At 54.3% G+C, this 14932-nt stretch overlaps 1 protein-coding gene across 5 annotated transcripts in view; it reads left to right on the forward strand.

Moving 5' to 3' along the window:
• The window catches only part of KCNN3 (potassium calcium-activated channel subfamily N member 3), a 67733-nt gene that overhangs the window by 20872 nt on the left and 31929 nt on the right, over nucleotides 1-14932 (forward strand). For all 5 annotated transcript variants that reach the window (XR_008312164.1, XM_053277569.1, XM_053277570.1 and 2 more), the window contains one exon: nucleotides 8171-8589. Coding sequence is in view for 4 of the 5 variants with exons in the window: in XM_053277569.1 (XP_053133544.1) it covers nucleotides 8171-8589 (419 nt within the window). In the remaining variant the exon portion in view is untranslated. The remainder of the gene's footprint in view (nucleotides 1-8170; nucleotides 8590-14932) is intronic.

Raw genomic sequence — 14932 nt, forward strand, 5'->3', positions numbered from 1 at the left:
GATTATATTATATTTGGCGACCCCTTTGAAATCTGGGCTTCTAATAAGTGTGTTTGCCTCCCCGTGTCAATCAGATGCGTGTGATGGATTGCAGCTTTTACGCGGGAACGTGTTCTGCTTAGGAGTGAGCTGTCTATCTCCATTTGGAGTGAGTCCACTAGCTTGCCTGTTGTTTAAATGTGTCCCCCACCAGAGTGGGAGAACAGGGTCTCATTTGTCTATGTCAGGCAACTGTCAGCATGCATAAGCCCAACAGAGAGGCACAAGGATGGAAAGATGTAACCCTCAGGGTCTTTGTCGAGGGTGGGGGGGAGAGGCAGGATTTAATCCTCTGGGGTGTCTGAACCTGTAATCAGGCTGAGAGCGCTGATTGGGGACATCGAGGCACGTGCAAAGAGCCTTTCATGTGTTGCCGGGGAACCAGAGCCCATCAGCATAGGAACATAGGAAGCTGCCTTCTACTGAGTCAGACCCTCGGTCCATCTGGCTCAGAGTTGTCTACCCAGACTGGCAGCAGCTTCCCCAAGGCTGCAGGCAGGAGTCTCTCTCAGCCTTATCTTGGAGATGCAGCCAGGGAGGGAACCTGGAACCTTCTGCATGCAAACACGAACAAGATGCTCTTCCCAGAGTGGCCCCATCTCCTGAGGGGAATCTCTTGCAGTGCTCACATCATGTAGTCCCCCATCCAAATGCAAACCAGGATGGACCCTGCTTCGCAAAGGGGAGAATTCAGATTTGCTCCCACCAGACCGGCTCTCCTCCCACGGAGAGCAGGTGAGGAGAGGTGCAGCTCGCAAAGCTCAAATCAGTCCCAGAGGGCTGCTCTGCTGGCTTGCGAATTTTGCCCCCCCCCCGGGGGTGCCCCAAGAAGCTCCCGCCTGAAGTGACTCCATCACCCGGCCTCATGAAAGGGCTGCTCCTGCAAGCGGTAGATCAGGCATTGGTTTCTCATGCTTTGCTGAGCCTCTTGCCGCCCTGCTGGTGCCCCAGTAATCTGCCGCCTGCGGCCGATGCCTCCTCTTGCCTCATGAAAGGGCCGCCCCGGCCCAGGACCTCCCTTTTGTAGCTCCTCGTCGCTGCTCGCGGTGGGCCGCTCAGCCAGGAAGTTAGGGATGCTGGCCCTGGTTCTCGACAACCTGGCCTTTCTGCAGGGTTTCTAGTCCACCGTGATGCTTGAGGCATCACGACGGTTTGTCTGTGCCCCCGCGGTAGAGCCCTCTCCATTAGCGGCTGCCTTGAAGAGCAAAAGGACAAGCTTTTCTTCCAGCGCAAGAGCTTCCCCGGCCCTGCGGGTCCTCGGAGGCGAGCTGGGCAGCCGTGCGAGGGGGGGGGGTCTCTTCGGTGGGAACCCAGCCAAGGGCTGTGCAGGCCAGGGCCCAGGCTGGCTGGCGCTCGCTCGCTCGCTCGCACGGCAGCACGCAGATGGCTCTCTCGCGGCTGCCCTGGCCGGCTCCTGCGCCGGCTCCTCTCCGCTGCCCTTTCAACTTGGGCCCAGAGAGAGAAATAAGCTCCGTGTAACTAAACATAAACCCAACAGCTGTGGAGGGCTCTAATCCTACCCTCCCTAGCCCAAGCATCTGCTTTCCTCCTGTCTTAACACTGCAATTCCCCTTCAGTACTTGCATGGTGCACCCAGGGCTGTCTGTGTTCTACTGCGCAGCATCAAAAGTTGGGCGGAATTTGCCCTTGAGGCTTCCCCCCACCTTTTTTAAAGTGAGGTTGCTAGCTGTTGTGGCCACTGTGGGCAAGCGGAGTGTGTGTGTGTGTGTGTGTGTGTTGGTTTGAAATACATGGCTGGCTGAGGAGGAACATAGGAAGCTGCCTCCTACCGAGTCAGACTATTGGTTCGTCTAACTCAGCATTGTCTACACAGACTGGCAGCGGCTTCTCCAAGGTTGCAGGCAGGCGTCTCTCCCAGCCCTATTTTGGAGATGCTGCCAGGGAGGGAACCTGGGACCTTCTGCATGCAAGCAGGCAGATGCTCTTCCCAGAGCGACCCCATCCCCTAGAGAATATCCTGCAGTGCTCACACATGGAGTCTCCCATTCACATGCAAACCAGGGCTGACCCTGCTTGGCAAAGGAGACAATTGATGCTTGCTACCACAAGACCAGCTCTCCTCCCTGGATTCTGATGGAGTTTGAGAATTTCCTGCTTTGCTGGTGCCCATTTGATGAGGTTTCCAGTCCCTCCATTGTGCAAATGACAAGAAAAAAAAGGGGGGAGAGAGAGAGAGAGAGAATGTGAATGTGTGCCCTGTGCAAAAGGGCAAAGCTGATGCACAGAGGAGGTACAGTTTTTTAAAGCACTTGAGACAGATCTGTGCTTCCTTAATACAAGGATCAAAATCTAGATCTCTGCCCCAAAGATCTTACATTCTAAGTTGGAAGCCGAGGGAGGGTGAGGTTTGGGGTTAGGATGGGACAAAGAGGTTGAACGGGCAAATGCACAGGGTGTTTTGAGAGAGGGTTTTTGGACTATGAAGGCAGAGAGTGCAAACTGTGACTTCAAGGGAATTGCCAGTTCTGTCAGGTGTTGTGTGCGCCCCAGGGCTTAATGTGGCTGGCTTTGAAAAGGGATTAGACAGATTCCTGGAAGAGAAGAGGTCCATCAGCCTTGATGCCTAAGTCGAGCCTCCTGATTCAAAAATATCCATCTTTTAAATAATAATACATTTTATTAATTAAATGAAGTGAGCTGTACCTGGTGCTGGGAACAAATAACAGAGGAAGGCTTCTGCTTTCATCCTCGGCTTGCGGGCTTCCTAGATGCAGCATCTGGCCCAGGGCCACCGCTGGGAACAGGCTACTGGACTCTACAATTCTTGAGGCGGCTGCCTGTTGGTGATGCTGTAGCAGTTCCCTGCACTGAGCAGAGGGGCTGGACTAGAAGGCCTCCCGAGGTCCCTTCCAGCTCTAACACTCTATAAGGGCAGTGAGAGTGGGTGGCCTTCAAGGTCAGGCCAAGGAGTTTGGGGTGGAGAGAGAAGCGTCCAGAACTATGGTGCAGGCAAATGACTCTTGGTGGTGGTAGCCGTATTTATTATTTGCTCTATGTACATACTGCTTTTCAACCAAGGAGGAGCATCAGGAGAAGTTCGTCTGCAGTTGCCACCGGCTTGTCTGGCGGCTACTCAGGGTTGGGCCTTCTCCGTTGCAGCCTCTGGACTTTGGAACGTGCTCCCTCTTGAAATAAGAGCCTCCCCATCTCTGGCAACTTTTTAAAAGGCAGTCAAGACACATTTGTTCACCCAGGCTTTTAATTACAGCAACAACAAATATTTATATACCGCTTTTCAACAAAAGTTCCCAAAGCGGTTGACATAGAGAAATAACAAATAAACAAATCAGATGGCTCCCTGTCCCCGAAGGGCTTACAACCTAAAAAGAAACATATGATAGACAGCAGCAACAGACTCTGGAGGGATGCTGTGCTGGGGACGGATAGGGCCAGTGACTCTCCTCCTGCTAAATCACGAGATTCACCACATTAAAGAGGTGCCTCTTTGCCCAGTTAGCAGGGGGCCAATTAGATACTCTTTTAATAGTCTGATGGTTTTTAATCATTTTAACATTGTTTTAAATGTTTTATTGTTGTAATGTTTTAACCTTTATTTGTTGTTTTCATTGTTTTGTTGTAAACCGCCCAGAGACCTGCGTTTTGGGCGGTACACAAACAAGTGAATAAATACAGTTCTCAAAGGGGTTCTCCTCGCAAAAGAAATGAAGGGTCGGGGGGGGGAAATGGTCCCCCTCCCGTCGTCACAACGACCCAGTACGGTAGGTTAGGACCAGGGGTAATCCTTGGCTCCCAAACGGTATCCACTAAGCCTTGGGGCTGAGCGTCATCCTGCCCTCAGTGCTTCAGCCACCACACTAAACTCCCGCTCTAGAAATAGGGTTGCCAACTATTCCGGGAGATTCAACGCCCCGCCACCCACCTACCCAGGTCTCTCCTCAACATTGTTCTCAAGATCCAGCCATTACAACCCCACCCCTCCACCCCGGTCGCTTTCAAAGGCTAGCTGGAAATGGATGTAGAGTCCTGGAGGTTCTCGGCCGATCCTGGCAGGCTGGCAGCCCTAGAAGGGGAAGCCAGAGAGGAGCAGCTGTCGACCTTGGGGGGTCCATTTAGCTTGTGGGAGGGAGGGGGGAATCTTGACAGTGAGGGATGCCCTGCGGGTGGGTGGGTGGGGATCTTCTCTGCCAGCTGATCGGAATTCTAACCAGGCAATTACTTCTCCGCCTCCAAGTGCCGGGTGTTGCCCACTGAAGGCCTGTGGGATTCACGCTGAGCCAAGAATTGATTAAGGCAAAGAGGCTGAGGTGGCGTTTCGTTGCTCTCCTCCACCCCCTCGGGCCGAGAAAGGGGCTCATGCAGGAGCATCAGGCCTTCGCTGGAGCTCTTGCATAGGAAGCCGCCTTATAGCGAGTCAGTTCACCGAGCTCACTATTGTCTGAGATAACTGAGCAAAGAAGGGGCACCTTTTCAAGTGGCAATTCTCTTGTATTGAGCAGGGGGGAGAGCAGCTGGCCCTATCCGTCCCCAGCACAGCGTCCCTCCAATGGCTGTTGCTGGTGTCTGCCTTATGTTTCTTTTTTAGAGGGTCAGCCCTTTGGGGACAGGGAACCATTTTATTTTGTTTATTTATAGCTATGTAAACCGCCGTGGGAACCTTTTGTTGAAAAGCGGTGTATAAATATTTGTAATAGTTGTCATGTTGTATTCCTTTGTACTTAGGAACATAGGTCCATCTTGGTCCATCTAGCTCAGGATTGTCTTCACAGACTGGCAGCGGCTTCTCCAAGGCTGCAGGCAGGAGTCTGTCTCAGCCCTACCTGGAGATGCTGCCAGGGAGGGAACCGGGAACCTTCTGCATGCAAGCAGGCAAGTGCGCTTCCCAGCGCGTCCCCATCCCCTGAAGGGGATATCTTTTAGGGCCCACATGCCGTCTCCCATCCAAATGCAAACTCGGGTGCACCCTGCTTAGCAAAGGGGGCAGTTTATGCTTGCTGGGTGGGATTCAGAAGACCCAGGCAGATTTCGGTGGCTGATGCCATTCCACTCAGTCCGGGAAACACGGCCACGGTGTGCTTGATGTAATATGCAATCCGGCCTTTTGCTTGGTGCTTTTGCCGCCTCGGGTGATGACTCTGGACCTTGGGTATTAACACGTTTGCTCTGTACTCTTAAAAGCAAAAACAAACAAACAAACAAAACCCCCACCCTTTCTTCCCCTGCTGCCAAGTTAGCATCAGGGAAGACTAATTAGGTACCGCTGGACTTGCGGATGTGGTTGCCATGGAAACCTGGTAGCAACGCTCAAGACTCTCTCTCTCTCTCTCTGACTGGGAAAAGACCCCCCCACACACACACACACACCTGCCCTTTGTGGGATTGTCACAGGGAGAAGCAGTTCCACACCCACTGCGTGGCAGGGTCTGGGAGAAGAAGAAGAGTTTTGTCTTTCTTCTGGGTCGGGTCTGTGGCACTCCGGGCAGGCAGGAAGGGCCAGGCCTCTGGCTGGCTTCTGGCTCCCACAGTCCTTTAAATAGATTGCAGTCTTCTTGCCTAAACAATGGAGTGTTTGTTGCAAAGCAAAGAGAAGTTTCCAAACGGGAGCGGAGAGGGCCACTTTGGCACTGGTTCTGTGTGGGCTGCACGCAGGCCAGGTTGGAGGAGAAAAGCTGTTTCCTGTGGGGTGCATTTTTCCTGTGGGGTGCAGTGTGTGTGTGTGTGTGTGTGTGTGTGTGATATGCTCACTGAAGTCACAGTTCTGGGCTTGTTAGCCAGCCAGAATTTGCCGTTGCCTGGACCCTGCGCCTCCCCACACAACAAGGAAGAGAGCTGGTCTTGTGGTATCAAGCATGAATTGTCCCTTTTGCTAAGCAGGGTCCACCCTGGTTTGCATTTGAATGGGGGACTACATGTGAGCACTGGAAGATATTCCCCCGAGGGGATGGGGGCGCTCTGGGAAAAGCACATGCCTGCTTGCCTGCAGAAGGTTCTGAGTCCCCTCCCTGGCATCATCTCCAAGACAGGGCTGAGAGAGACTCCTGCCTGCAACCTTGGAGAAGCTGCTGCCAGTCTGTGTAGACAATGCTGAGCTAGATGGACCACAGGGTTCTGACTCAGGTAGAAGGCAGCTTCCTGTGTAACAGGGACTTAACAACTCTGCTGGATGCATCCCAACACCTCTCTAATCCAACATCCTGTTTCCCACAGTTGCCACTCGGATGCCCCTGGGAATCCTGCAAGTAGATAATATACACAATGGCCTTCCCCCTGTTGTTGTTTTTTAATTGCTTGGTCTCTGGCCCTTGGAAATAGACTGCCTTTGAAGCTGGAGGCTCTCCAAATTAATAGCTGCAGATAGATCAGTCCATCAGTGTGCCTACTCCTTTATTAGAAAATGTGGCGGTGGTGATAACAATAGAAAGTATCAAGTTGAAGCAAAAAGTCTGATTTTTAGTTGTGCTGTTTTTACTTGAATCCAAGACTAGGTTTTCCCCAAGTGCTGTTCCTTTTTTGATAAATACAGGTGTAACCTTATTTAACTTCTGTTTTTAAAGTGGGTCATCTTAAATTCAGGCTCGTCTTCTATTCGGGAAAATGTGGGCATTGTTATTATGATGGTAGTAGATTGGTATTAGAATCGGTGCCACTGTGGTCAGTCATATTAAAGAACCTAAAATATTCTAGCTGCTCCTGCATTCCTAGATCTTAAAAAGAGTCTCAGCAGCTCTTGTTTTAGAAACAAATGCATCTCCGCTCTACAATCTTATGGTGGTTTTATACTAGTTTCATACAACTCACGGCATCCCCTTCCCTCCCGAAGGACCCTGGGAGTCTGCAGTTTGTGGGGAGTTCTATTAATTTATTTCAAAATGTGTTTTTTTAAAAAAAAAATCCTCCGGCACTCTGCTATTTGGAGTGGCATACAAGGAAACACAATAAAAAATACCCGCACCGCAATGAAGAGAAGAGAAGATTTAGATTGTGAGCCCTTTGGGGACAGGGACCCTTAATTAATTAATTAATGCTTGGTCCCTGGCCTGGTTTATGGATGCTGGAAGCAAACGGCAAAGGGTGGGTGAAGACAGACCGGGGGGGGGAGCAAAATGACCGTTTTCCTCATTTTCTGAGAGGGGGGGGCGGCAGGCAGCTTGTGTAAAATATTTTAGGGAGGCAGGTCCACCCTTGCCGCCCCCCCAGATATGGGCCTGGCTGTCGCCTGGAGTGAACCTGCCGGGTTGCTGTGGCAACTGAAAGGGATGGCCGAGCGTGGCTTTGCAGAAGCCCTTGAAGTTCAAGTGGTCCCTGTCGGGTGGGCTGCATGCTCTGAAGAGGCCTCTGAATTGGGCTAATTGCCGGCGGGATGTGCAGGTGGCCCTGCCGGGGACGTAGTGCCGGGCATGAGCATGGCAGGCTGGGACGGAGCGAGCGTGGGGTTCCCCGGAATAGCCGGGCCTCATTTGACCTTGGCCACTCCCCGAGAGCTGAGCCCAGGCATTAACACCCAGATCTTCTGCATGCAAGCAGATGCTCTGCCCTCCGCCCCCTCCCCCCCTCCCCCGGTCTACGGCCCCATCCCTGTGATTGCTTTTAAGCTGGCCTGCTCAACTTAGCCCCCCCCCAGTTTTCGGACTACAACTCACATAATCCCCAGCCACAGTGTCCAATAGCCAGAGATTATGGGAGTTGTAGGCAAACATCTGCAGGAGGGCCGGAGTGGAGCAGCTCTGCTTTTAAGAGTCACCTGAAGACAGATGCCAATCCTTGGTGACTCTGGGCCTGTCCGCGGCGGGTAACCCCTGCAAACTGAGCAAAGAAGCCGCTTCTGGAGTGGCGCCCCTCTTGTATTGAGCAGGAGGAGAGCAACTGGCCCTATCTGACCCCAGCCCAGCATTCCTCCCGTGGCCGTCGCTGGTGTCTACCTTGCGTTTCTTTTTCGACGGTGAGCCCTTGGGGGACAGGGAGCCATCTTATCCACTCCCTCCCTTTTCTGTGTCAAGGACTTGAGCCCTTTCGCTGAAAAGCGGGATATAAATCTTGGTGGTCCTTGTAGGGTTGAGAACCCTAACCCTCGATCCTAGTCCGCCGGCCCAACCACCCAGTCGAGACACACGTGACCGAAACGTGCGTGTTTCTTTCCCTTTCCTCCCGGCAGCTCTTCGTGATCGACAACGGCGCCGACGACTGGCGGATCGCGATGACCTACGAGCGCATCCTCTACATCAGCCTGGAGATGCTGGTGTGTGCGATCCACCCCATCCCCGGGGAGTACAGGTTCTTCTGGACAGCCCGGCTGGCCTTCTCCTACACGCCTTCGCAGACGGAGGCCGACGTGGACATTATCCTCTCCATCCCCATGTTCCTGCGCCTCTACCTGATCGCCCGGGTCATGCTGCTGCACAGCAAACTCTTCACGGACGCCTCGTCCCGCAGCATCGGGGCCCTGAACAAGATCAACTTCAACACCCGCTTCGTCATGAAGACCTTGATGACCATCTGTCCCGGGACTGTGCTGCTGGTCTTCAGCATCTCCTTGTGGATCATTGCCGCCTGGACGGTGCGCGTGTGCGAACGGTGAGTCGGCGCCTGGGTGCAGATCTGCCCGGGGTGGAGGCCCGAGGCGGGGCAGTCTTCCTCGCTCAGCAAGGAGGTTGCTTCCACTTTCGTCTCGGAGTCCTTTGCTTGCCAGGGTCCAGTGAGTGCAGCTTTGCGGGGCTTTCTGCTGGAGAAGTGGAGAGGCGGCCTGAGGAATGGAATGGGGAGGATGTTTGCTTTAGAAGGTGCTCTGCCCAGGAGGGCCAGAGAATGGGACTGTGGCTGAGGATGATGGGAGATGTAGTTCAGCAGCAGCCGGCGGGCCAGGGTTGCCCATCCCTGCTTTAGGGGGTGGGGCCGCTCTGGGAAGAGCATCTGCATGCAGAAGGCTCCAGGTTCCCTCCCTGGCAGCATCTCCAAGATAGGGCTGAGAGAGACTCCTGTCTGCAACCTGGGAGAAGCCGCTGCCGGTCTGGGTAGACAATCCTGAGCTAGATGGACCTGACTCAGTATATGGCAGCTTCCTATGTTCCTATGAACTGGGTTGTGAACTGCTGTGTGGCACGCTCTATTCTGGCTTGGCCAGTCGTGGGCGGGGCAAGGCCCCCGAGCCCTGGCAGTGGGGAGCGTGCCACCCTCTGGCCTAATGCTGCTGTTTGCCAGGCCGTCATTAGGCCCTGGGTGATGATTGGTGGGCAGCGCTTTGTCAGTGCGTTTGCAAAGATGCCTGTGAGGCTAGGGTGGCTCTTCCTGCATCCTTGACCAAGGGTTAATTTTGCTTACTCTGGAAAGAGTCCATTGCTTTCCCTCTCTGTGTGTGTGTGTGTGTGTGTGTGTGTGTGTGTGTGTGTGTGTGTGTTTATGCAAGGACCTGGCAACACAATAGCCACTTTATTCTCCAGTAAACAGAACTGGAGCAAGTGTAACAAAGGCAAATCCTCGCTAATTGGGCTCCACCTGATTGATCATGGGAGAGAGTCAAGGTCACGGCATTCTCGGCCCTCCCACGACGAACAAACGGTGCAGACCATCGGGACGGTGGCCGAATGAAACAACCCAAAAGGCAACGCATGAAGCTGGTTTCCCCCTCGCTTATAGGAGCGTAGGAAGCTGCCTTAGAGAGCGCCAGGCCGTCTAGTTCAGCGTTGTCTACACTGGCTGGCAGCAGCTCTCCAAGGTTTCAGGCAGGAGTTTCTCCCAGGCGACGCTGCCGGGGGCGGGGGGATTGAACCTGAGACCTTCTGCATGCAAAGCAGATGCTCTGCCACTAAGCTGCGGCCCCCTCCCCACACGGGCGGGCTTCTGCAAACTCCACTCGCTTCTCCTTGCCAAAGGACCCCTGCCCCCCACCTCCGGTGAACGCAGCCAAGCTGGCTTTTGCTGAGTCATCTTGCGCCCCCCCCCCCCCCAGCGGCAGCATATCGACTCATCGCTGCTCTCTGAGGTTTTCAGGAAGAGCTCTTCGGAGTGCAGCTCGCAGTGATCCTCTTGCTTGGAGGTTTGCTTTGTGCTTTTCTAAAAAAAAGCTAGCTAGATTTTCCACAGTGATACCAAAGCCCTGCTGTAAGCTGTGAAAGCTGGAGTGCTGGTGCAGGGGAAAACGCCCCTCTGAGCGTTCTAATGCTGGGGAGGGGAGGGGGAAAGGTTTGATGGTGGAAGGGAGAGGTTGGAGGCTTGATGGTCTGCGCGGCAAGCCATCCCACTCTGGAGCAGCCTCCTTGTGGCTCCACACAGCCCTCTGCACGCTCCTCTGGACACAAGAAGCTGCCTCCCACTGAGTCAGGCCCTAGCTCAGTATTGCCAGCCCTGGCTGGCAGCCGCTGTCTGTGGTTATGGCCAAGCGGCCTCCCTAGTCGTGCTGAAGCTGCCAAGGGTTGAGCCAGGGGGCCTTTGGCATGGGCAGGAGCAGGGGCGTAGGTAGCATTGGGCCCTCTGGGCACGTGCCCTGGATCAGTTTGTTTGTTTATTGTATTTGTATAACACCCCAGACCTACATCTCTGGGCAGTTCGCAGCCCCATAAAACAAATCAAAACAAAGACATTAAAACAATTTGAAACTACAATCCTAGTTAAAAAGCTTGGGTGAAAAAAATGTGTCTTTAGGGGCTTTAAAAAAGCTGTCGGAGGGCGGTGGTCCCAAGCCCAGAAGCTCTTAAACAGCTAGCAACACCCCTACAAAGTGTGTGTGTGTGTGTGTGTGTGTGTGTGTGTGTGTTCGTGTTCCTATCACTGAGCTACGACTCTCTTACCATCTGGCTGCTGGTGGGTTTCTGGTGGGCACCCAGAGAGCAGAGTAGGTTCAGGGGCTGTGCAGGAGCCAAATGATTTGGGAAATAACCCTTTCTCCAGATGTGCCTTGGCACAGCCGCTGCTTCCTCTGCATTTCAGTGGCAGAGCAAGAGTCGTTTCTGTTCAGGGGTCCACAACGTGGGGCTGAGCACACGAACCAGCCGTGGTTAGCTTTGTCTCCTTTTCTGACACACAGGCGGCGGGCTTAGGTGAGAAGCGGGTCTTCTGCCTTTCGCCCTGGGAGGTGGAGATGGTCAGGGACAGGGTGACTCCTCTCCTGCTGCTCAGAAGGGAACCCTGTGGTTTCTTGCCTTCTCAAAAGGAGCAGTGGAAACTAGGCTTCTGGAGAGGAGACCTGGGTGTCCTGCTCACCAGGGGGCTGGGGGCAGTTGCCCAGCTGGCAAGTGGAGAGGAGAGCTGGTCTGGTGGTCGCAAGCATGACTTGTCCCCACAGCTAAGCAGGGTCCACCCTGGTTACAGATGAATGGGAGACTTGATGTGTAAGCACGGGAAGAGATTCCCCTTATTAGGGGATGGGGCCACTCTGGGAAGAGCATCTAGACTCAACGTCCCCTCCAAGAGAGGGCTGAGAGAGATTCCTGCCTGCAACCTTGGAGAAGCCGCTGCCAGTCTGTGCAGACAACCCTGAGCTAGATGGACCAAGGGTCTGACTCAGTATATGGCAGCTTCCTATGTTCCTAAGTGGATTTGTAGATGTCTGGTTGTATTCCAAGTTGCAGGGGATTTTTAAGGCGTGAGAAAGGGAACACATAAGAACAGCCCTGCTGGATCAGGCCCAAGGAAGCCCATCTAGTCCAGCATCCTGTTTCACACAGTGGCCCACCAGATGCCACAGGCAAGAGGTGAGGACATGATGCCCTCTCTGCTGCTGTTGCTCTCCCGCAACTGGGATTGAGAGGCATCATGCCTCGGAAGGTGGAGGTGGCCCACAGCCACCAGACTAGTAGCCATGGATAGGCCTGTCCTCCATGAATCTGTTTAAGCCCCTTTCAAAGCCTCTTAAAGTAGTTATAACACGTAGACTGGGATGGTAAGATAGAAGGCAGCCGTTCGACTAAGCCTGGGATGACAGAAACGGAGCTATTAAGATGAGCAGTCTTTTGTGTCATACGAACAGCCCTTCTGGATCAAGGCCATCTAGTCCAGCATCCTGGCCCACCCGATGCCCTTGGGAAGCCCACAGGTAAGAGGGGAGGGCGTGCCCTCTCTCCTGCTGTTGCTCCCCTGCAACTGGTACTTAGAGGCATCTTGCCTCAGAGGCTGGAGGTGGCCCATGGCCACCCGACTAGTCACTCACCGATGACTTTTAAGACGATAAAAGCCAGGAAAGGAGTCTCGATTCATCCAGGCCTCGCTCTGCAGAGTGCCCAGTGGCTGCATTAATCTGGACCTTAGGAGCTGCAGCCACACCAGGGGAATTTTCCACTGGGGTCGGGAGGAGAAAAGGATGAGATGGGCCACATGTTCCATCCTCTTTGGGGACGCCGAGTCCGCGACCGCTCCCTTGCGAAATCTTGCTTTTTTTGCCAAACGGCTTTCACGGTTGGCGTGTGCGGACAGACCCAGCAAACGGTTTCCATCCATCCACCCCTCGTTCTTGACATGTTTGCAAAAGAGCGTGCGTGCGTGCGTGTGTCTCTCGGGAGGGGCTGCGTTTTCTAGGGACAAGCAGCCAGCTTCTGCAAGTAATTCTCCCAGGCTCTTTCGCCTGAGCTGGCTGGTTTCCTTTCCAATCTCGCCGCCCTGCTGAGAGAGGAACAGGCAGGGGGCCGGATGGCAGAGGAAAAGAGGTGGGCGGGAGATGGGTTAAGCAGCCCCCCCGCCCCCCTGCTGCTTCTCTTCTTAAAAATGCCCCCTCCCGTTCTCGTGACTCAGCAAATACAAGGCAGGGAACCCACATTGGGTGGTATGTGTGATTCCAGCCAGCCTCGCTCGCTCGCTCACACTCACGGGTTTCGTGGAGCCTGCCTTACAAACCAGCCTTTTACCAAAGAGGTGCAGAGGAGATGGGCGGGGGGAAGGAGCTGGTGGTGTACGCGGAGGGTGTAGGCGGGACTCCCTGGCAACCGTGGAAAAGAGACAGGAACAGCCGCTTGCTCTGCAGAACGGCTCCGCGACATAATCGGCGTGCAGCTGGGAAGGAGAAGGGAAAGAGATGGGGGGGGCGGGAAGTGGGTCGATTGAATGGATGGGCTTGCTGGTTGCAGCTGCAGGCAGGCCGCCCCTGGCCACATACAGAGTGCCCCGCTGGGCCCTTGCCGCATCTGAATCCAAGACTAGGGTTTTTTCGGGTATTAGAAACCGAGAGGTTGTCTTAAATTCAGAGAGTCCTGCTCCTTTGGAGTAAATGCAGGTCTCACCTGGCTGTAACCAATACTTTTTAAGTCGTATGCGGGGTGGGTGGGTGGGTGTATTAAATTCGGAGTAGTCTTTGATTTGGGTAAATGCGGTATTTGATCCTGATGCTTGTGGCTTCTTTCTGAAACAAACTGTCCTTCCCTACATGTGAGTTCTGGCTGTGGGGCCCAAACCGTGGGCCCGTCCTTCACACAGTTGCTAATGAGCTGCGGTTTCCCTTCTCCTTGGAGATTCTTTGGTGGGTTTTTAAAAAACACATAAATAAATATATTTCCGAAAAGGAGTGTGCCATGGGCTTTGGCTCAAGGCTGCCACCTGCTGAATCCTCATCCCTCCTCTGCATATCCAGAGGCACCTGTCAGCTGCAGAGGCCTGCTCCCTGTTGAGCCGTGGAGAGGTTTTCGGCACGCCTTGTTTAGCGGGGAGCCTGCCAGTCTTCGGTGCTGCTGGACTCCACAAGGGAGGGGGATGATAAAGAGAGCACCCCTGAGCATGCACCAAGTGTGAACAGCCTCCAGCCCGTCTCTGCAGAACTGGGGTGATGGGCAGGGCTGCCCGGCAGGCCTGAATTCCCACGCCTCTCCTTGACAGGAGCGCGGAGATCCGCCTGGCTCCTCGGGTATCGAAGATTGTGTCTGGTTTTTATCGCCAGGCAAAGAGAGTGAGGTTTTTCTCACTGCCGTGTTGGGAGCTGTTCTCCTTTGCAGTTTAGACCTGAGCGCTCTCTCTCTCTCTCTCTCTCTTTCTCTCTCTCTCTCACACACACACACACACCCCTCGGTTCCCAATCTGCAGCCGTCTCTGGGCGTGTGTTTTTCCGTGAGAAGCTTCCTCGATAACGAGACCTGGCCCCTTGTTGATGCCTCCAAGCCCTACCAGCTGCGCCTGGAATAGCAGCTCCGTCCCTGGCGGGGCGGTGACCCTGATCTCGCTGCCTGCCTCTCCGAGGCGGCGTGGGGAATCCAAGCGGGGCTTTTCTTCCAGACAGAAATAAAGCTGGGTGGATCAGCCGGCTCTGCTGCATTTCGGCGGCCCCCGGGGCGGGGATTTCCCAAAGGGAAGTCACTTAGGGAAGGGTCCGGCTTCTCCCCATCTTCCCTCGGCTTCGCTCTCCATCAGAGGGGTGAAGGCCTGCCCACCCACAGGCGCCGTGGGAAGTTGCATCCGTGCTCACAGTGGGGGGGGCGGTCCAATATTCACCCAGTTGTCCCACGTATATACCACCTTTCATCAAACCTCATCTCGGCACCAAAGTGAATACACTGAAATGCCATAAAGCCACCTTGAAATATAGAAATGCCAAAAGCAGCGACTATAAAAAGAGAAAGGCAGAGCGGCTGGAGGACAGAGAGATGGACGACCCCAAAGGGGCAAAAGGTAGCCTTCCTTTGGTGGTCTGCCCACCTCCCCCCGGTTCATGGTGGTAGATTGCTCCTGCATATGGAAGTTCGGCTTAACAATCAGGGCTGATGCTCTCCTTCAGGACGGCCCATGGCACTGCAGTGCCTGAGGCGAGCTGCCACATCCACTGGTGGGGGCCAATCTCCCCTTCAAAACCAACCCTTGTAAGCTTTGAAAGTGGGGACTGGGGTCAGGGTGGAGGGAAGGTTGCCAGCAGCCTCCTCTCCACTCCTTGTGCTGGGTCTGCCCCGAAGAGCTGCTCCAATGGCAACAGCAGGTGGGTGGGCTTTTGGCCCCCGAAGAATCCGCCACT

This window comes from Hemicordylus capensis, chromosome 14 (assembly GCF_027244095.1).
Source record: "Hemicordylus capensis ecotype Gifberg chromosome 14, rHemCap1.1.pri, whole genome shotgun sequence".
In the NCBI taxonomy this organism is placed as follows: domain Eukaryota; kingdom Metazoa; phylum Chordata; class Lepidosauria; order Squamata; family Cordylidae; genus Hemicordylus; species Hemicordylus capensis.